The sequence below is a fragment of the Sparus aurata genome, chromosome 17, assembly GCF_900880675.1.
Source record: "Sparus aurata chromosome 17, fSpaAur1.1, whole genome shotgun sequence".
In the NCBI taxonomy this organism is placed as follows: domain Eukaryota; kingdom Metazoa; phylum Chordata; class Actinopteri; order Spariformes; family Sparidae; genus Sparus; species Sparus aurata.
In genome coordinates, this window is record NC_044203.1 from 34,024,573 (window position 1) to 34,048,823 (window position 24,251).

The 24,251-nt window shown below is 43.2% G+C and overlaps 1 protein-coding gene across 4 annotated transcripts in view; it reads right to left on the minus strand.

Moving 5' to 3' along the window:
• The window catches only part of sema6cb (semaphorin 6Cb), a 170,878-nt gene that overhangs the window by 66,390 nt on the left and 80,237 nt on the right, over window positions 1-24,251 (minus strand). For all 4 annotated transcript variants that reach the window (XM_030393763.1, XM_030393762.1, XM_030393760.1 and 1 more), the window contains 3 exons: window positions 9,063-9,264; window positions 3,546-3,660; window positions 1,637-1,694 (listed from right to left, as the gene is read on the minus strand). In XM_030393763.1, the coding sequence (XP_030249623.1) occupies window positions 1,637-1,694; window positions 3,546-3,660; window positions 9,063-9,204 (315 nt within the window). In that variant the 5' untranslated portion in view covers window positions 9,205-9,264. The remainder of the gene's footprint in view (window positions 1-1,636; window positions 1,695-3,545; window positions 3,661-9,062; window positions 9,265-24,251) is intronic.

Here is a 24,251-nt window from a genome sequence, read left to right on the forward strand (position 1 = left end):
CAAATGCACAGACGTTACCTCCTGGATTTATGTCAACGTGACTTCGACGTTTTCAGAAGCGAAGCGTCTGTTCTCCAGCAGCCACATTATGAATACAGTTCGAGTTGATTCGCCCACTCTCCACTCGCGTTAGAAGTATAAATACATATTTGCGGCTCATTTAGATCCAAGTTGAAGAGATGTTTTGTGGCTCTACTTGAATACGACCTTTCTCTGTCATCTTTTAAACATCAATCCAGACGATCTCTCCCGGCAAAGCGGTCGACTGCAGTTCGACATAAAATGAGCCGTGATCAAGTTTCATACCATCTTAGCTGTCTGACAACAGAAAACACATGTTTAAGACGAAATAGGAACCCGAAACACTGACATGTCGATCTGCATGGGACTGATGTTATCACATGAACTCTGTGTTTGCAGATAAACAGTCGGCAGTATGAGACTTTAGAGGTGGGTGCAATTGATCAATGTGGCGATGCATCGCGATGCATCAGGTGACGATTTGGCATCGATTGATTAACGTTGATGCTTTGCTGCAAGACCGGAACAAAAAACACGTAACGGGAACCTTAGCGCGCGCCGCCGCCCGGACTGATTAGAGAGTGGGACCACAACAAACGGAGCAGTAACGTTAGTTTCTTTGCAAAATGGCAACAGCAGAGCGGCCGATTCTCTCGCCACCGGAGTTCTCTGCAACCGTGTGGAAGCACTTTGGATTTTACGAGAGAGCAAACAAGACGACTGATAAGACCTGCGCGATTTGCTGTTTTCAGTGTTTTCCACCAATAGATGTGGCTCTCGTGCAAGTGGAGCTTTCCCTGGTCAAAGTTAAGTAGGTCAAAGTGCAAATGTTTACATAGTCATAAATTAAATATTTTGTGTGTTTGAAAAATACAAGTCAAATGTTCAAAAAAACCTTGTTATTTACTTAATGAGTGTAGTTTTAGAGGAACTGAGTTAATTGATAGGATATTTATTTAAAAATGTAGCCACAGATGAAGACAAAATCAATCTTGTATGGAAAAAAAGCATTAAAAATCACAATAATCGAAGAATCGTGGCACCAATAATCGAATCGAAAATCGTTAAAATCGTTATAATCGTTATTATCGAAGAATCAAAGCTCCCATAATCGAAATGAATTGAATCGTGAGGTACCCTTGTTGGAACACCCCTAGAACACTTCACATCCAGATTTGCAAAGGATTACGATTATAGACATCTTCCTCAATTATTACAAATAATGAGCAGTCCTCAGGTAACAGTAACCCCGTGCTGATAGGGGATTGGACGCGATGGTCCAGCTTAGGAAGTATCTGACATGTACAAATCATGTCAAGCTTCTACCATGAATTGGTACTTCTTGTAATTTTAATTCCGAAGACAAGAGCAAGAACCTGAGTTTAATTAGTCTCAAAACCCGTACACATAAAAACATAACAGCAGAGTGTATGAGTAAATAACAACCTCAAGTTTGAAATCTGAAACACAGAAATACTTGCGACTAATTGTAACTGAACCTCTCTTGCTGAAAAACAACAGTGTTATATAACCCAGAAATCAAACTTTAGAGCAGAGGTGACTCTGAATTGCAACAGTTAAGACCAGAACATTTTCTTTGGACGGACTTTCCTACCTGCTGTGGGATTATCTGCTCAGCTGAAGAAGCGAGATTGATGGCAAACACATGGTCCCTGCAAGAGACAGAGAGTTAAGGCACCATTAGTTAGGCCGTCTCTGCATGCTTTTTGTCAACCCTGATGCTCTCTGAATGCAAAGCTCTCGTAAGCCTCTGATCCGACCATTTCACCACAACCTGCTCTCCAAAAAAAATGCATCTATTTGGCTCGATAGGATTGATTTTAGCTGTTCAACAACAGAGGGTGAAAGTGGATTAAGAGGCAGCGCTTATTGGCTTTTCAACTTCAAAACCACACGAAAAGTTTTCCAACACCAAAAGTTTCCAAACTATCGACACAAGCCCGTATAAATCACTTTGTGAAGTGAGGCATGCACTTTGTTGTATGCAGCTGTGGAAAATATTAAGTCCATTTAGGTACATTAGTAATCTCCATACCTTTTTGGACGGCGTTCTTGGCAGTGAGAGCACTGCAGTTTGAGACGCAGCCAAGAAGCTGCAGCAGAATTTATTTTGCACAATGAAAACAGGCAGTGGAGGTAAACCCTCGTACTTTTTAGATAATTAACCTCCGACATCTTGATGGAGAGGGGAGCGGAGTGCAATTAGGCCGAGTACACACACTAAAAATATATCTTTAAAAAACACTAGAGCAGTTTGGTGTGGAGGTGCAGCCTTTGGATACCTTATACAGTATGAAAAGGTTTCGGGTGCACCGAAGTCTGACGAGTGCTCACAACAGCAGCAGAAGGATTTATTGGTGAGCCCTCTGGAAGTTTAAGATTCATAAATTACTCTTAAATTGCACCAAAACTCTCTTTGCCTGCGAGGCCCCGTCCTTAACACAAAGGTCTCTCAGTCAAATGACCTCAGACTTCTCTTTGCACGCTGCAGCCTGGTTTCATCACATTTTACTTACTGTTCTGGGGTTTGTTCATAGGTTTCTGTCTTTCTTTGTGTTGACTTTTGTCTTTCTTAAAACTCATTGTTTATGCTGTTGCACATTCTGTCTATTTTTCTCCCTCACGTCTCTTTCAGGAGCCCAGCTACCAGTGGATTAAGAAATGAACTGACTTTATTCTTACTAATTCTTTTAATTGGTTATTAAACGGTCTGATTTTAATTATGATGCCTCTATATGTCCGACAGAAGCAAACAAGTCCATCAGCGTCTAGAACGTCTATTTCTATATAGTTAGTCATAATCAGGGTTCGTACACATTTGTCAAGGTCAAATTCAAGCACTTTTAAAGCACTTTTAAGGGTCATTTTTAAGATTTTCCAGCACCTTATTGCTGGGGTAAAATACATATCTACAGGAATATATAAACTCAGTATTTTTTCTTCACTTTTTATCACAATTATGCACATTGTATTATGCTGTAAACATCTAAAATTATGTTTCATAATGGCAAAAACTTCAGAAATTAATTATCCAGTCTGATCCCAATTTTGTGAAAGACACAGAGTTATAATGTCAAGTACTTTCAAGCACTTAAACTAAACTCCAAGCACTTTTTAGACCCTGAAAACACAACATTGGAATTCAAGTACTTTCAAGGATTTCAAGCACCCGTACGAACCCTGCATAATGCCTGTCACCGGGTCAGATCAACCATAATTTTCGAATTTTGTGGTTTTTGTTTTTGTATTTTTATGTAATCTGTTTGGTAGTTTGGTGGTACGACACTAAAACAAACTTTAGCTCCTTGTTGTAACGTTAAGAACTCAATGGATCAAGTTTTGGCCTCTGTGATCGTACGTTTCTATATTAATGGATTAAACAACAAAAAATCGGTAATTGAAGATCGATCAGCAGTAAAACTAAATTGTCATTGGTCCCTTTGTTGAGGAGGTTTACAAACAGTCAGTTTTAAACTAGCAGGTGAGTGATTGTGACGACTGACCGGGCAGCGATGTAGAGCATGTGGTTGATCCTCAGCATCCTCTGGAAGTCCAGGCCCAGGCGGACGGTGTCATTGTCCGACATGAGTCCCTGGAAGCTGGGGTAGAGGTAGGAGGCTGCGTGGGCAAACAGATGGAGAGGAAGAGAAAAAAGTTTAAGTACTCATAGCACCAAAAGATACCAAATAGATTTAGAATTCTTGTGAAAGCAGCACACCGTATTTTGCCAATTTGAGCTCCTTCTTGTTTCAAAACTGTAGACAGCCAGATCTCAGCTGACCTCAGTTCAATGAGAATACTAAACATGTTTCTCAGTATTCTCAGTCCTCAAAGATTCTAACATTCATCCACAACAACTCAACGAGCTCAAAAAACAACATCACACGTTTGGATTTTATAAAAAAGGTCCAGTGCGTAGGATTTAGTGGCGTCGAGCGGCAGGTGGCTCCTCGTCTCATCGTCCCCTTTTCAGGAGAGTAAGAGAAAAACTCGAAGTATAAGGTTTGTCTGCTCTGGGCTCCTGTAGAATATGACCAGCTCGCTCTAAAGATATAAAATGCTCCTTCTAAGGTAACAGAAACACAAAGATTCTTAGTTTCAGGTGATAATAAAGTCATTATCAATATTACATTCTATTATTGCGAATAAATCCCTCTAAATCCTACACACTGGACCTTTAAGGAGACACTAGACCAAGGTTACGATTCTGCCCATTGTTCTGAAAAATCCAGAGCATAACACTGTATGCTAATGTGCACTTGTGGAGGTGGATGAGCAGCGGGAAAAAAAAAAAAAAAATAGCATGCAAAGTTGCAAATTAGCTGGTCGTGTCAGAGAAGTCAGTCTCATTTAAATAAATGTCTCCTGGTAAACATTTCTTAGCAGACACATCCGGAGGGGGGGACCGGAGTCAAGTGAGGACGAGGACACGGATCCAAAACCCGTCTCCGTTGGAAAATCTGTCGTCTGGTCAGCTCCCGCGTTTAAAAAGCACTCGACTGTCTCTGAAGTCAAATGAAGTTCAACCTATTACCGTCGTGAATGTAATTTACAATTCACTGAAAATAAAACCTGTGTCAAATAATACGAGGCGATTAAAAATACAAAAATAGCGCATGTGTGCGTGCAGCAACACATCCAGGCATGTGGAGCGAAGAGAAAGAGTATCAGCATCATCATCCTCCTCCTTCCCCTTCTGCGTTTTAATTCCATCTTCTCTTTTTCTTTCTAAAACAGTCGACTAAGTCACTCAGGGGGAGTGTTAATTTAACCAATGGGAGCTGGTGTCCGGTGCTTTAAGTAACAGGATGACAGCCAGTCAATAGACGGACGGACTCGCCTTTAAAACGCTCGATGGGAAAAAAAAAAAAAAGAAGAAGAAAAAAGGAAAGGATGCTCCAGGCAGAAATAAAATTGGCCGGCTCAGGACTGACACCCGACTGTCTTCCACATCACAGAGACTTCCCCCGCTGCTTCCTTCCTTTCTTTTTTTTTTAAACCGAGGAAGGATTCAGCTCAAGGCCACGGCGCTCTGGATCTGTAAAGTACTGTATTAAGTGCCCTCCAGCCTCCCATCTGACCCGGGCTGCTGTTGAATTAGCAATCCCCGCTAGAAACACACCACAATCTGAAATTAGTCTGTCTACAGGGAGCCATGCATTCCCCTAACCGCCGGTCTCGAATCGACTGTTTAAAGATTTAAACGCCTAATGTCTGACTGAGCTCTGGACCTCGCTGTGCTGTCTAGTGAAGAGACTCCCAGCGGCTCAGCGGCCCGCCCCGCTATCCCCCCCCCCCCCCCCCGGCAAATGAGGATTTCTAATTACTCTTCAGCACTTTGCACATCCTCTAAAGTTTGGAGGGGGGAAGCAGGGGCTCTGCTCAGGGCACAAATCCAGCGGTAGGTGATGGTGTACAGAGTTATTTAAGACCACTGCCTCTGGGAGAACATGTACAGAGAAAGGCCGGAGACTGAATCAAAGCAGAACCTTTTACATCTTCACTCCTTTCAGCGAGACCGCGGCTTCCACACGAGGTGCAGCCTGAACGAACGCTTAGCGGCTAACGCTGCGACGATTAGTCGACAAAATATCAATCTGATAATCAATTAATCATTTCTACGTGCCACTTCTGCTGCTCGGAGTCTCTCCATCAAAACAAAACAAAAGAGTAAGCAGCGTGGGATCATGGGAGTTGTTGTCTTCATCGCTTAACAATCTCCTCGCTGATCAAAATCTATCCGACGTGACTCGGGCAGAAATGTTCCCCGGACCAAGAAATGTATTAAAGTTTTATTCATGTTACATTCAGTCACGTCCGCCAGCTTCCCTCCTCAGTCTCTGACTTTAAACAGCGACAGTCGTCCAAATGAAACAACATTATCTTCCAAAAAATTACTGATTTCTCCGGGTTTGAACATTTGGGAAACATTCACTAAAAACATAAACAACAGAAGGTCTCGTCATTTTTGAGACATGTCAAGGCAAAGATATTAGATATTAAGGAACAAAGCCAAATATTTAATAGTTTTGCTTCCCAAATGTGAGAAATGTACTCCCTCTCCTTGTTTTAAATGACTATAAACTGAATATCTTTTTGGTTTTGGACTGCTGGTCAGAGTTGACATCTGCTGACATGATCGCGGCTCTTGGAATCAAGAAATATGAACATTTTGAGAGATGAATTAATGATGAAAATAAATCTGTGCAGGCCTTAATAAGTCCCAAATAATAATAAACTAATTAATAAACTGTATCGTGCACAGAGATCTTAGAAGCTGTAAAACTCATGGATGTGTTTCTTCTGGTCCCTCTTGTGTTTGTGTTTGTGTTATAGCAATATGCTAATTTACAAAAGAAGCAACATAACAAACAGTCAAACATATTAGGAAAAGCCAAACTCAGTAGCCGTGTGTATCAGGGCCGCGACTTTGTTTCATTGTCAATTAATATGTTGATATTTTCTTGATCAATCAATTAGTTTAGCTTGAATAAATGTCTGTTTCCCAAAACCCAAGACGACAAATGTTTGGTTTTGTTTCATCTTCGACTCAAAGATTTTCAGTTTACCGCCATTGAGGAGAAAAGAAACCCAAAATATTCACATTTAACACGATGGAATTAGAGAATTATGACTTTTCTTTACTTAAAAATAACTTTAATAATAATAACAGATTATTAAAATAGTTAGTGATTAATTGAATAGTTGATAACTAATAAATAAATCAATAGAAGCTCTACTGTACATATTCAGTTTATTTAATAAGTAACAGTAAGATGAGATAGACAATAACGACTTCTCGACCCCCCAAAAGAAAAGATGAAAAGATGAAAAGATGAAGAATTTGGGCGTCAGCGGGAACTTTTATTATGTTCTAAATCAAAAGATTCATGTTGAGTGAAATTGTGTGATACAGACAAAAACCTGAAGGACTTTTGTCCTCCACGTCAACGATCAGAACACAGTTTATGAAGCATCCCGCTGAGGATGGCAATTTTCGAACGGGGGGAAAAAAGAAAAGTGAGTACATAAGGTCAAAAATCATCTATAGAAAGCTCCGATATAACAATGTCTTTTCTTGACCTCAAGATCTAAACTGGTCAGAACTGCTCGGCTCCAGTCTCGTCACAAAGACAAGACGAGATGCTGCCGAGGTGAGTCATCTGCCCACTTCCCCAATAGAAGAAGTGACTCAGGTATGATTTCATAGACTTCAGCCTGATGAAGTACTTCGATTCATAATGGACGTCTCCCGGAGTTGTGAGGGACCTTGTGGCACGCTGTCACCTGCTGGAACCAGAGGTGACAAATTGCTCTCATTACACCTGGGACGGAGCTCCACATATAGCACTATTAGCGCAGCTATTTCTGCTAATGGTTGCGTTACTCTCTTCCAGATAGATCAATTACAGCGTGTGGGCCATGGTCTCGGCGCCCTCTTAAATCAATTATGGGCCATTACACTTAGTCGCCCGGACCTCTTCTGCGGACCTCCCCAGTGATTGGGTGCCATTGATGGGTCCCCAGGGTGGTCCGGTGAAACGGTGTCTTGAGAGCGCCGCAGAAGTCCGAGATCCCGCTCAGTCAATACCTGATATTAACGCCGCTGCTGAAGTCCGAGGTTTTTACTTTGCGAAGCTGCAGTTGCACGTAGGAGCGGGCAATGATTCAAATCTGGCTTTTATTGATTGTCACTGTAATTGTAATGTGCGAATGTTGTGTTGTAGCTAATATTTACCTTGTTGTAGTAAATATCAGGGTTGAGGAACGGGGAAAATTTATAGACCAGCCGACAGACGGTGTGTGTTTTTTTTTTGTAGATTTAACGATGTGCCTCCGAGGAACAGGTGAGAGACGCTTCCCAGCAGCAGACTATCCCTCAGCGAACTAACCCAGCAGCACTGTAAACCCCACTGAGACACAGAAAGAGTGATGATGACGGCACCAGAGGCAGCCGGGAAATAACAGCATCCAGAGACAGAATATTTCACATTCAACTCGTGAAATTAAGGCTTTGTTTTGATCAAACCACAGCTGGCGATTTGTGGGACAGGCCGACCCAGAAGGATGTTTTACGATGAATCAATTCAGCTCGTCTTGGTTTACATCTGAAGGTTTACAATTGTATTTTTCTGTTTATAAAAAGGCAAATATGAAAAGTTAAATATACCTTGTTACGTTTTACTCGCAGCTCACATTATTGGCAAGCTGTAACTACAGAGACACCTCCAAAAATACACCGCAATCACAGATTGTTGGGTTGATGGTGGCCGGCTAAAAAAAACGAGTACAAATCGATGTCTTTCACATGTACAGGGCCTGTTCTTTTACAAATATAGTTTGGCACAGTTGGTGTGAACTAAGGAGAAAATGTGTTAAACGTACTGAGGGTATCTCAGCAATCTCACTGACCTGCAGAGGTTTAATCTAATTCCAGCGGCTGTTTGGTCCGCTCCAAAGTTTAATTGACAGTTTTCACGCCAGGCTTAACAAACCAACCCAACCAGGCGAACACATCCGAGGTGGACTGAATTGGCTCCATCCACATTGCCCGGGCACAAACCAATGTGAAAAGGTTTACAGTAAAGTGATTCAGATGCTGAAGGAGCTTACAGCTAGCGGTCTCGTGTCACAAGCCTCCTTCAATTACCATAAAAAAAACTTGCAAATACGGTTTATTTCCAGGAGCAGAGCCTCACTCCTTACAAACTGCACCTCAGCTTCCATCGCGGAAGGTCTTTTCATGCGTGTTCCTGATGTTGAGTCCTGAATTGAAATGGCCTTTTTTTCCCCCCACACGAAGGCAACAAAACAGGACTAAATGAGTTAAAAATGCCAGCAGCTGAATAAACGTCTGCAGATCTGCTCGCTGCGAACATGCCCTTAGACACATCCACCTCTCTAAGCCGCGTTCCCCCGGCGTCGAGATATAATGCCTCGGTTTTACTTTTACATGCACTCCACTGCAACAAGGATCACCATGGCAACACAACAGATTTTTTATTTTTTTCTCAACTTACATTCTCTGCCCACGATGCTGATTGGTTCCAGGTCTTGGGGGAACGGCGTGGCTCCTGAGGACAGCTGAGGTAAGAAGGCGGCTAAGGTGAGAGCCAGGACGGCTGGCAGGACGGGTCGAGGCGAGCCGGGCGTCGGCCTCATTTTGGCGGGAAGATGAGACCTCAGCAGAAACACATGACCCGCGGCGGATTCACCTCCCACCTGAGAGAGAGAGAGACACAAGGACATCGGGGGTCGTCATCAGTCGGCACGTCGGCGCTCACATTCACCTGCAACAATTACGTAAGTGAGCAATGACAGCAGCAGCGTTTAAAGGTGGCAGCTAAGTTCTTATTAGCATGCACTGCCTTGTGTCAATGCGGTGATGTGATTGAGTGTCCGCTGAACAGCTGAGATGAGAGGGTGCAGACACACACACTCATACACACACATATAAATACAAAAAAAGAGGTAGATGGAGACAGAGACAGAACCAGAAGAGGAGGCCGGCCCGCTGAGGCCCTGAGCTCCAGGACAACGGCCTCATTTAACCACCGTCCGATGTCTTTCACAGGTGACTTAGCGCAATTAAACCCCGTCGCTCCACCTCGCTCCGCCCGCCATGACATCGGGCCCTGACGGTTGCATTAGCTGGTCAGGTCATAAGGTCTGTGTGTGTGTGTGTGTGTGTGTGTGTGTGTGTGTATTCAAACAGCGTCAGTAAAACAACCGCACGGAGGTCTCGGGTTGAGCTCATCGATTAGCTGAAGCTTCTCTGTGTTAAAATTCCTCTCACGGTCAAAAGAGAAGATGTTCTTCAGACTGAAAACTTTGGTGCGATATAATTGATTGTCTTTGTGTTCAGCGCTGTGACAGAATATGGATCCATCCGAGGGAGGTTCTGGCCTCTCAGTAAATACATGCTGGGATGGATTACGCGACAAGTAAAGCCGCTGTGAGGACGTCGTCGTTGCAGCTAACCCCTCCCTCCTCTCTCTCCGTCACCACATCTGCACAACCTCTCACTTTTGTTTTCCGAGGAAGCTGTCTTCACCTCCTCAAGTGTTTTTAATCACTTCATCACACACACATCATCATAACTTTCCCATCACAGGTACCAGAACAGGAAGATCCTGCTCAGCAGAGCAGACGCGACCGCCTCTTTGTGGAGTCCTCTGTCCTAAATTGTTAAATCCTGCACAATGGACGGACATTTAATTAAAATACATTATCATATTTTTGAGATATTCTGCTAACTATCTGGTGAACCAAGTAACGGGGCTGAAAAAACAATTACTCCTACACGGTAACCACGAAGACAAAAAAATGATAACGCTCCAAAATATCTATTTATATTTGCTGCATTTGTTGTTCTAGACACCTTGTGCCCAGAACACAGACACACAGAGAGAAAGTTGGCTGATAAACAGGAAGTGATTCATTTATTCTGAGGTACAGAATGACTGAGTTTGCTGCAAAGACAATGAAAACAAAAGTTTGCCAACACAAAAGTCAAAGACAGAGTTGTTAAAATACCGCAGACTGTTTTGACAAGTGATCGCAAAGAAAATCCAGAACAAAAACAAGAGCGGCAGTGACAGCTTATCACAAAAAGATGTTTGCAACCTCATCCAGCGGCATTAATTCAAAGTCACAGATCAACATCCTCGATAAACTAGTTGACAAAAGACCCCAGAGAACTCTTCAGCTCTCCTAAAAAGAAAGACCTTTACACAAAAGTTGGTGTTCGGCACCGATGTGGGAATAATAACCAGCTGAGACTGTGCACAAATGTTAATTTCACATGTGTTTGCTCGGAGGGAAGAGGTGGCAGATGGAGGGCAGAGGGATTTGTTGAAGCGAAAGTTTGAGCTCCGGTGACCTGCGCTCACCAGCAACTTATTGAGGGTAATGTGTCCTCCACAGGGGTTCTTACAAGCCAGCCCGAGTTTATGCACAGTGTCGATTGCCAATCAGACTTGGACTACATGCTTTTAAGTGGGAGCAGAAAATTAAGTCAACAGAGACGTGAACCGTCATCAATATTGATAACAGTCGGCTTCATTTGAATGCAGAGGAGAACGCTGCATTTAGCAATGAGGTCGAGCGATGATCACAACGCCATAAATCGAGGGGAGTGGGCGGCTGTCTGCTTGTGTTTACTTTGAGAATTACAACAGCTTGTGTGGTCTGCCTCGGGCGATATATGAGCACAATATACCTGATGGATTAGCTTCATATGCCGTGATTTGGATGGTGTTTTTTCTTCCTACCAGGCAGGACAGCCATTTAGACAAACAGATTATGTTATAGTGGAATCGCTGCAAGAGACGAAACATCCGTGAAAAACATCCCTCAAAATGTCATAAAGATTCTGGGCAGAGGGACCGCTGGTCATGCAAATGCTTGAATTACCCTCAATGCAGCTGATGAACACCGGGCACGGAAGGCAGAGCTCGTTTACTGACAACCTGGGTGCTTAGCTGAAGAAAGGCAGCCAGCAGAGTGTGATGATGATGCATGCAGAACAAGACAACCGAAGTGAGTACAAGAGCTTATGCAAGACTAGTCGCACACGCTGAAACTCAAAGTTATCAGGAGAAGAGTGTGCACACCAGTGTGCAGACCAGCAGACTTCCTGATGACTTTATCATCATCCTGCATTCAAATAAAGTAGGAAGAGTTCAACAAAGCCGCGGGGAGACGAGAGAAGGAGCCTCTGGGCTGCATCAAATTCAGGATTAAAAGGATCGATTGCCAAGTCATTACAACACTCGCACTTAACAAAACAACACTTTGCATGTGACACACTAAACAGACACAGACGGATAAACACGCCCATCGCTGACACAATGTGATAAACAAACTCCTTTGTCTGCATGAAGCTGTGAAACTGGTTCAGGCGGAGCTGCGGTGGCCCTCAGCCATGTTCCAGAGGGGAACCGGTCAGAATGGGAGTTGGCCGAGTACGTGTGAAGGTCTGTGATGATGCACAAACAAATGTATGAGCCCTCAGACAAACTCCTGCGTCAGAATGTCATCCTTCATCCTTCAGAGCTACACTGACATCATGGAACCGATCCTATTACTGACGTGGTTAAAAGTCTTACAGGCGATGCACAGACAGAATTTCACAGATCGTAAATAATGTTGACGATGGTTACAGCGCCGCGCCGCGAGATTCTTTGTCTTGTTTTGGTTAGATACCGCCTACCTCGAATCATAATCTCATTAGTTTTGTATAATCGTATTAACTGCGTGTAGACATTAAGACATCGTGCAGCAAAATCAAGGTAAAAAAATAAATATCAAGTTGGTACTTTTATCAAAAGTAAGCCAATTTAAAGACGCCCACTCCTTGTTATAAAACAGCGAAGCACAGAGCCTCACTTGTTCTGCTTCTGTTACATTTCACTGACATCCTGGTAAACAACTTTACTCAGAGAGATATATTTTAATTAGGCTCAAATATGCACATAACATCTGAGTGGTTCAACAAAAACTTCACAATGTTGGTCTGATTTGCTTCTGTTCTAGCTCTGGCCTTGTCCTGACGCAACAACCATATAGTGACATATACTGAAAACATAATCTAATATATCAAAAAATTATTTTATATATGGAAGGAGTCCACATATATGAGAAAATACATGCTATTCTACGAAATCAATAATTTTTTAATTGTATTTATACATTTTTCATCTCGTTTTGCTTCAAGAATATCTAACACAATTAAATGAATCTAAATCTTGATAATATATTGGTCGTATTTACTGATATGCATAATTGACAACGAACAGTTTCAGCTGTCACAAACAATGATTTGATGTGTTATGCTATGATTAGATTATTATTCGTCAGGTTCTGCAGTAAAATGGCTGCTTATTCTATTTGACCTTTTTTTTTTGGACACAAATGACTCAGCAGAAACACGCCTGCTGTCCTCGAGCTCTCACTGTTACCTCCCTTGTAATCAACAGTTCATCTTCCCTCTGGAGCTCTGGACTTTCTTAATTTAACCGAAAACAAAGTCTAATCAGTTAATGAGTGCGTGTGTGTGTGTGTGTGTGTGTGTGTGTGTGTGCAGGCTGAGGAGGGAGCGGTCGGCCGATGAGCTGACAGCTGTTCAAGGGAAATAAGCCACCGCTTATCCCGTCCTGTGTTTGCCCTCTGTGTTCTCGGGGTTTTGGACGGGGAGGACCCGGATCATTTTGTTTTTAATGAACTGGACTTGTTAAGCCATCTGGGAGACATTGGCAGTCGAGCCTCTTTGGAGGAAAAGGGGTTTCTGGGACGCTGGGGGCTCTCCATTGATTATCTGACGTGCATTTGGATTAACCAACAGCGCTGCGTCTGTGGATTGATAAGACGCATCCACATAGAATTTTTAGAGTCTCGAGGCTTTTGACTGCATTCATGCAGAAATTAGATTAAACAATAAGAGAATCTTGGTCTTTAGTAGTTGGCACGGATGAAGACACGGACTAATTTGACTTCAAACACAAACTCGTGCGAATAAATGTGTTTCCAAAATTGCTGCTTGGCCGGCGATAACAGTCCTATAAAAAGTCCACATTTATCCTCAATCAACTGCACTGCACACCGCGCACCTGTCCACTCTCGGGACGTCTATTTTCCGCCAAACACCTGTGAAAACAATTAACTAGTGGAGCACAATCTTAATGCAGAATGAACCTCTAATATTCCCTGACCTAAGCGGAGCTTCAGCTGCAGGCTTATCCACTTGCTTTTGAGAGCTAAAGAATAGAGTGTACTTTTCACCTCGTCTCTGTGCATTTAAAAAAATCTCTCAGCCCCTCAGCTGTGAAAATCTTCGAGCTCCACTCTGACATGTTTGTGGTACACACCGGCCGGCGTAATGAGCGAGCACATCCCCAGCCTCCTCGACAATTTCAGACACAATTAGCTACATTACCCCTTTTCTCTCAACGCGTTATTACAAAACAGTTTCTTACGCTGGGTACTAAAATTACACCGTTAATATGGCGACCAGGTCTGCACAATGTTATGATTATTTTGATAGACACTGAAATATGATTTGGGATTAGTGGGAACAATTTGTATCACAGGTTTAATTTTCTCTTTAGAAACTTTAAAATCATGATGATATGACATTTGTTGGGGTTTGTACCATTTCAATTTGCTGATTTGCCAAACAATAACTTTTCAATGACCAAAATGATAAGACAAGCGTAAAGCATGCTCGAGGACACAATCATTACGTTTTATCACCATATTAAAGCAACACAGATAGTGTTTAGCAATAAAGCCGCATGAGCAAAAAGACTATAAAAATGACACACCCTGGTTGCAAACTATGCTGGAAAGCTAATAATGCTACATAATTAACGCAACTGAACCCACGGAGCCTTGCAGTGGAGCTCGTGGCACTTAAACGGTACGTTTACGTCACAGTCTCCATGACGCCATTTATATCTCCAGTGATGTGAACAACAGTTACTCTTGCTTACTGTGGTGTGAATAGATCTTTACAGACGCACAGCAAATCTTGAACAGCAGCACACACTTAAAAAATGAAACAAGAGTAGCAATTCTGACTTAAAATGTATTGTCCATGAGCACAAGGAAGTAATAACAGGGTGTCAAGTGATCGAGCTTTCCTTGCTTTCCCAGACCAGGACATACAAACCTGCCTGATGATCTGCTTTCTCTCTTTTTTTTTTTTTGGGTATTGTCAAAACAACTACGTAGGAATTTTAATGTGACAAGAAGAAAAACAACACATGATATGAACGGTGCGTGGTGAAACAAACATTTCATTGTTGAGGCTCGGGCCATATTGTTCCCTCCCCGCACTCGTTTTCCGAAAAAGGTTCATCAGACCACCGATCTCATTGCAGTCCCATGACACAAGTCACACAGCAGATCACCGTCTGCAGAGCTGTTTTTCTCCTCGCACTCACTACCCTCCCCAAAGTTGACTCTGCACCAACAGTCATAGCTGACATTTAAACATAACAGATATATAAAAAAACCCAAATGTCCTGAGGGGGATCAACCTCAGTAGTTAGTGACTACTGACCACAAATACTCTTTCCACAAGAAATATCAGCTTTTGTGTGTGTTTGCAGTCTTTCTTTTCTTTACCCGGCAGTCATTTCAACTCTGCACTCAACCCTCTCAGACAAGGGGGGGAAAACTTTGCTAATTAGATTTCCAATCGCTAACCACGTAGACATCGGCGGGCCAAATTGGAATTGGGATCAAGGAGCATTGAGCAATAATTGAGAGAACAACCCCCACAGGACACGGAGGTGGACTGTACAAGCTAGTTTCAGACGAGTGTTACATGTAGCAGAGATGAGTGTTTAAGTTACAACCGAGCTCCAATTAAGAATGCTTCTAAAAGATCACTTCAGTTTATCGAGATATGTAGCCTTTACATGTGCCTGTGGCGCTTTTGGTTATTTTAGTTGAGAGTACATGAAAATGATAAGAGGTCAATACTGAGAACAAGAAATTCATTACTACGGAAACAGAAGCCTAAAAACTTTTCTGTGGGTTATGACAATGATTTCAAGGCTGTTTTTCTTTGTGTACTAAACATAAACTGGATTGAAAGCCTCAGTGCACCAGTCGGGTCGCAATTATCCTCCATGTGCATCCAGAATAATGTATGTAATGAATGTTATGAAGGTGAATTAGGTGTAGTTCCGGGCAAAATGGAAATAACACTATACCGACATGTTTTGTTTGAGAAATATGCCATCTTCACAAAAAGACTATTTAAAGAGGAGTACGAGGGACTGATGGAGAGCTCTGCCACATGATGTGAAAGCAATCACCTGAAGCTCAATATCAGCAAAACCAATGAGCTTACTGTTGTGTGTCTGCAGGTGTTTAAGTTTAATAACAGAAAAATCTGTTAAATTTCTTGTATGTGCCGACACGCTCCTGCTAAAACACAAAGAAATGTGGATGCTTCATGAAAGTGTTCAAAGATTTAATCAATCACCACAGTGTCAACGTGGACACTCAAGATTGGTGTCACCAATTCAATATGTCGCCAAATGCAGAATATGGTCATCATTTCCCCTTCTGCCTTGAATAAAAATGGACATTTGTGCCAAATTTGAAAATAATTCCCTCATGGTGATTCCTGAGATAATGCGTCCATGAGAATGGGATGGACGGGCAGATGGATGGACGGATTACCTGAAAACTAATTCCTTCAACCACGGCTACGGCGAGCCAGAGTCATAAAAAGGTGTAGACTAGAAGGTTTGATATACATGGCAGCCGATACGCCCAAAAATGGAAGTTGAACGCTTTGATATCGTCCGGCACAGACACTAAGGGTCGCCTCAGACCATTATCTGTCATTTTACTTTTATTCTAAAATCAGATGTCAGAGTTTATACTTCCAGTGGTACCTGTCACCGACCAGGCAGATGCTCCGTATAAACACTTGACGCACCCGAGACATCAAAGTTGTGCTCTTGAATACTAACATGTCAAATAAAGTAGTTGGGGATTTCAGTATTTTTCAAAAGGTCCTGCAGTAGCAAAAACAGAATGACTCCAGGGGATCTCCTTGAAAACATTTTAAAAAGTCCATTAGCATCCCTGGTCGAAGAGGAGTGATGGCTGGCTTCTTGCCTTTTTACCAAGAATAGAAAATCAATGGTCCCTGTAGTCCTTTAGTTCTTGGATTAGTATGTCAACTGCCTGGTGTCAGTATAATGTAGTCTCACTCTCGTAGTGTCTGCATTGTGCCATGGCAGGGAGAGGGCAAGATGGCATCCGGGATGAGATGTGTCTGTCAGGGGAGGTTGGGACCCTCCTTGCCATCAATGCCACTCAGTCTGTTCCCAGGGGAACGCTGCTTTAACCTCAGCGCCCACAGAGTTCAGACAAGTGACGGGTTGTCCTGTCGCAGAGGCCATTGATTCTCACCTCGTGTCAGACTACCCTCCTCTGTCCTCATCGAAGAATCCCCACAGATTAGAGGCTGCTTTATACTCGAGCTTCCGTGGCAGATCTTTGGAGGATTGACGTCAAATAAAACTAAGCTGACAGCAAGAGCCAACAAAAGTTCTGAAATCGGTTACAGCAGTGCACTGATACGATGTACACTATCAATTCTTGAGCAAGTACACAAAAAGGTTGGCTTCCATCCACTGCTTTGTGCATAGGTATCCTTTTTGGAGAAACGCAGCACTGCCTCCAGTCAGGCCGACTCTCAGGACTTCTCTCTACAGACAGTAAACTGGCCAGACTTCACACAGAGGGATCTATGCCGGACTCAGACAGTGAGACGGTTCTCTGATCGATCTGTAAACCCGCTGCAGGCGTCATCCATCGTCTTCATGTCTATTTGCAATGGCCTGAAAAAAGGAAAAGCCCAGAGGGCTATCAGTGGAAGAAGGATCAGGCCTGCACCACTGGAATCCTCCTCAATTGTCTGCCTCACGTTAATTATTTAGATTCATCTTCTCAGATCTTATAATTCCCTGACCATTCTGCTGCTCCCTGTCAGTCAGAATGCTCCTTCAATCTGCAGTCCTCATGGCATTTTCAAATGAGTCTTGCCTCGGGGTCACCAAATCAAACGCATCACTTTAAAATATGCTGGGCAGCAATTGTGCTAAGCCATCTCCCTCATCTCTCCAGCTCCTCTTCATACATAAAAGTGAATGTTAACTACCCCCTTCTCCTCTCAATCTCTCGGTCATCAATAATTCAGAATGTTATTGAGAAACACTACCTGAACCCTGTATTGACAGAAATCCAAGCACTGTCATTCCCTCAAGGGCGTCATAATTGGATACCCCCTGAGGCTACGGCTGCGAAGTGCAGAGCAAGAAGGGGAAAGCAGTCTGAGTGTTGTTGTTTTCTGTATTTCGTGTGTTTCCATTTTTAACTTTCTATTTAAGGGACTCCAATCTGACCCGACAGTCCAAGTCAGCCAGCTTATCGACTTCGGGGACAATCCCTTAGGAATGTTTAGAGGTGGGCAGGAAGGCGTTCGAGTATCCTAACTGTACTGAGCGTGCTCGCAGAAGGAACTCAGTGAAATCACTGAACAAAGGGCAGCTGTGACATTTCATTTGTTAGGAAGGATATTTACTTTGCTACTAATATTTAAATCAACATCACATAATCTCAGAACAGCACTAAGCTGCATGACAGAGGATGATTAATCAGGATGAAAATGAAATAAATAATAACACCAGGTATTTCCCTCATATTCCTAGTGTTCTCCCCGGTAAACTGACACATCATGGAAATACAACACCCCTGTTCTAACGCTGTACAGTCGCCTGCTCTGATGCTAAAACAACAGAGAAAAGAGAAGATATCATCTCCTGTCCCAGAATACTTTATACACAGTTCTGCCTGAGCCTGTCATGATTCACACAGAACTGCTGACCCACACAAGGGCACAGGAGAGGCACAAGCTAGCCAGATGTAGCATACACTCAACCGAGCAGGCGGGATGAAAATATGCTAATCAAATGCTTTTGGAAGGGAGGAAGAAAAAGGTGAATCTTGCTCGTTGCCAGGAGATGGGCTCTTTGACCAAACTAAAGCTCAGAGAGCATTCTGAGTTTGGGCTCCGAGTCAAAGAAAAGCCGACTGCGGTGATGTTTGTTGGTCTCCCTGCATCCCCCTCAGGTGTAGAGGCAAACTCAAGGGAATGGAAGAGCACAGAGAGCTACGGCATTTGTTTGCAGTGCAGTCCTTTGATAAGATTTGCTTTGTGAGTGCGTACACGAGTGTGAATCTATACATATGAATACACAGTCATTAAAGTATTGCTTTGATCACACTGTGTTTGGAGTTTATAGATGGCATGGCGTCCGTTCTGCTGTCAGCGCAGTAGGCAGCAAACACTCAAAATAAATCCTGGGAAAAGTAAAAAGAAAACCTCACTTGTCAGCAGAACTGAGCCAAAAACGACAACAGGAATTAGACTTTTTGTTGTTCAAATGGCAACGCAGGATACCGACCTTTACAAGCAACCTTGAAGAGTGAGTTGGAAGCACATCATGCTTGGGAAGCTGTTATCTGTGCCAGAGCTTGATTACTAAAATAAAAAAGCAAACACTATGGAGTGTGAGGGGCTTTTCAGCAGAGGGTAGTTAGGGCAGAGAAAAGAGAAAAAAAAGAAAAATCAGTTGGTTTTTCAGATAAGAAATCAAGAAAATGTGGACTCCCAATATAATGGGTGTTTTCTCACTGGGAAAACCCCAAAACAAACAAAAACATATAAAAATCTAGCCAATCAGATATCGGTGATAAGCACAGAATGGCTGCTTACGAGGGGAAAAGCATTTGGTATTTGACAACCTGAGAGTGAGACTCAAAAGTCAACCATCTTTTTCAAAACACACTCACTAGTTCGCCGCTATTTGTATGCATCTGCTCTGTCGACTATTTCTGTCAGCAGCATGTTTTAGTTTTTCACCCCTGATGCTGTTTTCACAACAGCAGGTGAGCCATGTGTGGAGGTACATTGTCATTTATCATGTAGCCTACAGACACAATCAAAACCAATGTTGTACCAACAGACGACACAACAACTAGGTGCACTAAACGGGTCACCAATTACACTTGGGCAGCAGTTAAAATACCTGGGCGGCCATTCCAAGTAAAGTCTATGTGTGGGAAAAAACATACAAGTGCAAATGAAGCTCTATTCGAAGGTCAGAGCCATAAGTCTCCAACAACAGGTGTGATAAATGGAAAGGACCTTGGCAAGCAAACAACTCGCACAGGTTTCCTCTTCATTCATCTGATTTGTAAAGCCTCAGTCGGAGACAATAAATGTTAAGCCTGCGTATGAGCTAATATGAGTGGAAACACGTGCAACGTTTGCTGTGCCGCTGCTGAGGATGCTTCAGCTGAGCACCACCACTTTGAGGACTTCACGGTGGCTTTGTGTCCGTTCACTCGGTAGCGGACAAAAAAAAAGATAAAAAAAGAGAGAGTGAGACTTCTCTATTAACACAGCGGCTCTTTGATCTCCATCTCCCCTGTGGCACCAATTAGATTGCAGCACCGTTTGCGTTTCAAACTCGTTGCACTTCCTATCTTGAAATACATCCTGCATGAATTATCAATCTTCCGGAACTTTTTTATTCCCCCTTGCCAGAATGTGAATTATGAGCGGCGTTTCTCAAAAGTTTGGCTCGTTCAAATTAAAGATTTCTACGAGCGCTGAAGGGATAAGATATTGGATACCCAGGTTCCTGCATTGATCACCGCCGCCTTTACTCACTGTGAAATCTTTTATTCCACCGTGATGCAATGAGGAGGCCTTCAACTTAATTCTTTTGACAAAAGAAGAGGTCGCCGTTTCGAGTGTGCCAAAATAGAGCTTCCTGCTCAAAATATAAAACACGGGAAGGCAGAGTAGTTGAGAATTGATCAAAGCAAGATAAATAGCTGTGAAGATTCTTCCCCTGCTTTTATCCCTTGTTAGCAGAGGCAATCACACAGCCGTCACCCACAAGATCCATCCCTGTCACATTACCCCAACAAGATTATAAGAAGGAGAGGAGGGGGGGAGATACCAAGGGAATGCGAGGCAAGAGTACATTTGGCGAATTTCAGTTGAACAAGAACAAAAGCAGCGAGCCCTGCTTTTATAAATGAATGATTTTTGCAATCTGAGTGGTCGATGCTGATGAAGGGAAATATAAATCAAGGGTAAGTGTGAGGCTTCTCGGCGAGAGTGCCTCACGGAGATAATGGCATCATCATGCCTGTGTGGTTCGCTGTTCCTGAGAAGATTAAACACTTTATCACTGTCTTTGGGACAAACACTCCCGTACGTAAAGCATGCATCCAATTATTAGATGCCTTTTATGCTCAAACCAGACATCCACACGTCAGCTTCATCACACACCAGAAGCTTTAAGAAGAGGGATGAAAAGAGACAGCAGTCTTATCAGGACAGCGCTACCTTTCAGGGCAGTAGCCCAGGGTGGCAGCTGACCTCACTTTTATTACCGCTGTCTCACACTGATGATATCATCTAAACACATAGTGAAAGACCCAGAAGCTTTCAAGCTCAGTTTATCTCATTTTATAGCTCTAACAACTCCGTCGCTCCCAAAGAAAAGTCAATGGCCATGGGCGACCGTACGGTAAGGAGCGGTGTCGCTCCACTCACCTCTGCAAAAGGCTACGCTGTGTCATGAAACATAGGAGGGAAGACGGTAGGAGCTGGGGCATGAAACAGAGAAAGGGGACATGAACAATGACGATAGGTAAGACAGTAAATCTAAATGGGAAAAGAAGGTGGAGGATGGGAATGACAGCGTCTCACAGCTCACTGGTCTGGAATCAGCTAGACAATCAATTCCAGCAGTCAGATTCAGGCTGGCAGCTCCTGCTTCAACGTCACCGAGCATCTCGGGCAGCGCTAAATTATCAACTGTGCTGTGAATTACATTAATGGCGAGTCAAAGTCATGTGAAAAACGTACAACGTGGAAAAGTACAAACTGACTTATTGTGCGATTGCTTACAATTTTCCATTTGGGGACTAAATCAATGTGGAGAGCATCAAAACGAATGGCGCCAATGGACTTTTTAGCTTTAGTTTTGTCATTAAGCGTGTAGGACTTTGACCCTTTGCCAAAAAAATGTACTTAAGTCTTCCACAAACCAAACAAAAACACTGTATTTGCTAACAGAAGGTGTGTCAATGCAATATACATAAACAATGTAGCTATTGCTCAGCAGGGTCTGGTGCCGATTGTGCTATTGAAGTCCATCTAAGCTAGAGATCTACGTAGTACTTGTCCCTAGCAAGTTTAATGCTGAAGCTACAACAACAAACAAAGAAAGATAGCCCTTTGAATTTTGACGTTTGATTCAGCTGAGTTCTCTGGCTCACGACTTCAAGGTCCTTTTTTCTACAATAAAGCCACACAGAAGTGGTAGCATCTGGTGCGCCATAAATAGCAAAACAATGGCGAATCAAAGTCCCAGTTTGAGCTCTCAGACAGCGCTGCTGATAGCGTTCGCAAGGCTGATAACAATGGAAAACAACGTTGTACTGTACATGACACAAGGCAAGTAAACAACACAATGGCCTCCATCGAATTTGGTAAATTAACTTGCAGCCCTGCCTACAGCCGTTGTTCTGTCATTCTGTTTCATGTTTGTGCTGATGTTAAGGAAACACTGCCTGCACTTGATATTGCACATTTTTTTGAGACACACACACATTAAATTACATCGTTAATGAATCTTCAACATCCTGCTTCAAAACCCTCCAACGACCTTAAGCAACAGGTCCATCCAGTGAAACACAAACTAAAACGACGACTCGTGAGATCCTCACTGCCAGATCTAATCTGATTCACTCTCTGCTGTTGTATCAGAGGCATCAATCTCTGCTGTCCGTCGTTCTCCTGACGGCATGGTGCCTCTACTCGCTCGGCAGCACTGGAGTGTTTCTAAGTTGGACCGCTCTCTGCTTGTGTTCCTTTATGTGTCTGATGTGTCTCAGTTGAGCACAACTCGGATCTCGGCTTAGATAACTTAGCCTTTCCAGCTTTTAAGGAGGATAAGCTCTTATCTCCGCCTAAATCCCCAGCAGTCATTAGAGGTGGCAAAGCCTGCTTAGAAGTCCATCTAATTAGGGCTCAAATCATCCTTACCTCCTTCCAACATGAAGATCACTGAAACGACACTGGGGATTATACAGGCATTGTATTCGGATGTCGTTACATCCATCTGGCCGTGAGTGACTACCAGCGTTCCTTTCAGCTCGCGTTTGTGTTTTAAGATTATAACAAAGTGGTATGTTCTTACAACGGTCGCCATTTTTTACTCTGAATAATTAAATATCAGACATACTCTGCCAGATGTCTGATTCGTTTGAAAGTCTATGTTTCCTCGACAGGCACTTCTTTAAAGTTTCTCAAGTCAAGAGTCCTTTTTGCGACGCTCTGTGTCACCCCTCAAATACAAAACAACACTTCACAGCGGTGGATCAAAGCGGCGCATGTAGTATTCATCTGTCGGCTCCATCACCGTTCCTGAGCCCAAGTGTTCGACTCATCTGCATTTTAGGTTTTCAGAGACGCGAGTGAAGCAGACACAAAAGAGAATAAAAGAAGTTGAGAATAGACCAATTCACACCGCGAGGGGAGAGGAGATGGACAGGAAGAAGTAAGACAGAGAAGAAAACAAAAGCTCTCTGTTGCCAGCAGACGTACCGCTGACTCCGATTCTGCTCTTCCCCGCCCACTCCTCCCTCTCTCTTCGTTCTGACGCTGGGGTTTGACCAAGAAGCTGTAATAATAGGAAAGTGAGAGGACAAATGGGGCCATCTATAATGGGGCTAGATACTGGCGTGAGCGTGTTGTTGAGCCCGGGTGGTGGTGTCATTAAGTGTGAGTGCGTGATAAATGCACTCTGCTTGTCGGATTTGAGATTCTCATTAGTCTGTGTTCAGAAGGAGACCTGGGGCCATTACTCTTGTGGCTGCCTTGACAAGAGGCTGAATGTGTCCGTGTATAGGAGCGAGAGCGGTGAGTGTGCCTCTGCTGGGATACTCGCGTACGTGAAGGCACTTTATACAACGTGCCGCGCCCTCTGCTCTTCAATTCTCACACAACAGCTGGTTCCATCGATCGACTTGGCAATTTGAGATTCAGTCATGATTCATAAATGTAGTGTTTCTGATTTGTAAATGATCATTTCACTCTGGTGGGTCTGGATTTTGAATTTATACAATGTAAGGTCGTTGGCAGTCATTACTTATACCGGCTTTATATAAGGCCGTGTTGTTAAGAATCGATTCCTTCTGAGGAGTAAGGACCACACCAGCATTTAAACAGATCAAACTGACCTTTGCAGGTATGTTTACATGTGGATGAACGTGCCGCAGCAGCTCATTAGCTTCCTGAAGATAGCAGAACACTTTCCCCGGGTAAATGTTAGGGCTCACATGCAGGACTGGATGTGTCTGCGAGTAAGATAAGGAGGAAACTTTAGCAAGAAAGCTACTAAAGTCTGGAGCCGTTGCGTCAAGCTGTTATCTGGCTAAGTGTGACTGTCTGCTCTGTGTGATACGACGCTGATTTTACTGCTTTATGCAGGATTTGATCGGCTGTATCAAAATAAAGTCGGATGTGGAAGGATACCTGATGGTATTCCGTCACGTTAATGCAAAATTGATGGGTGCCATCTGTGAAGTCTGGC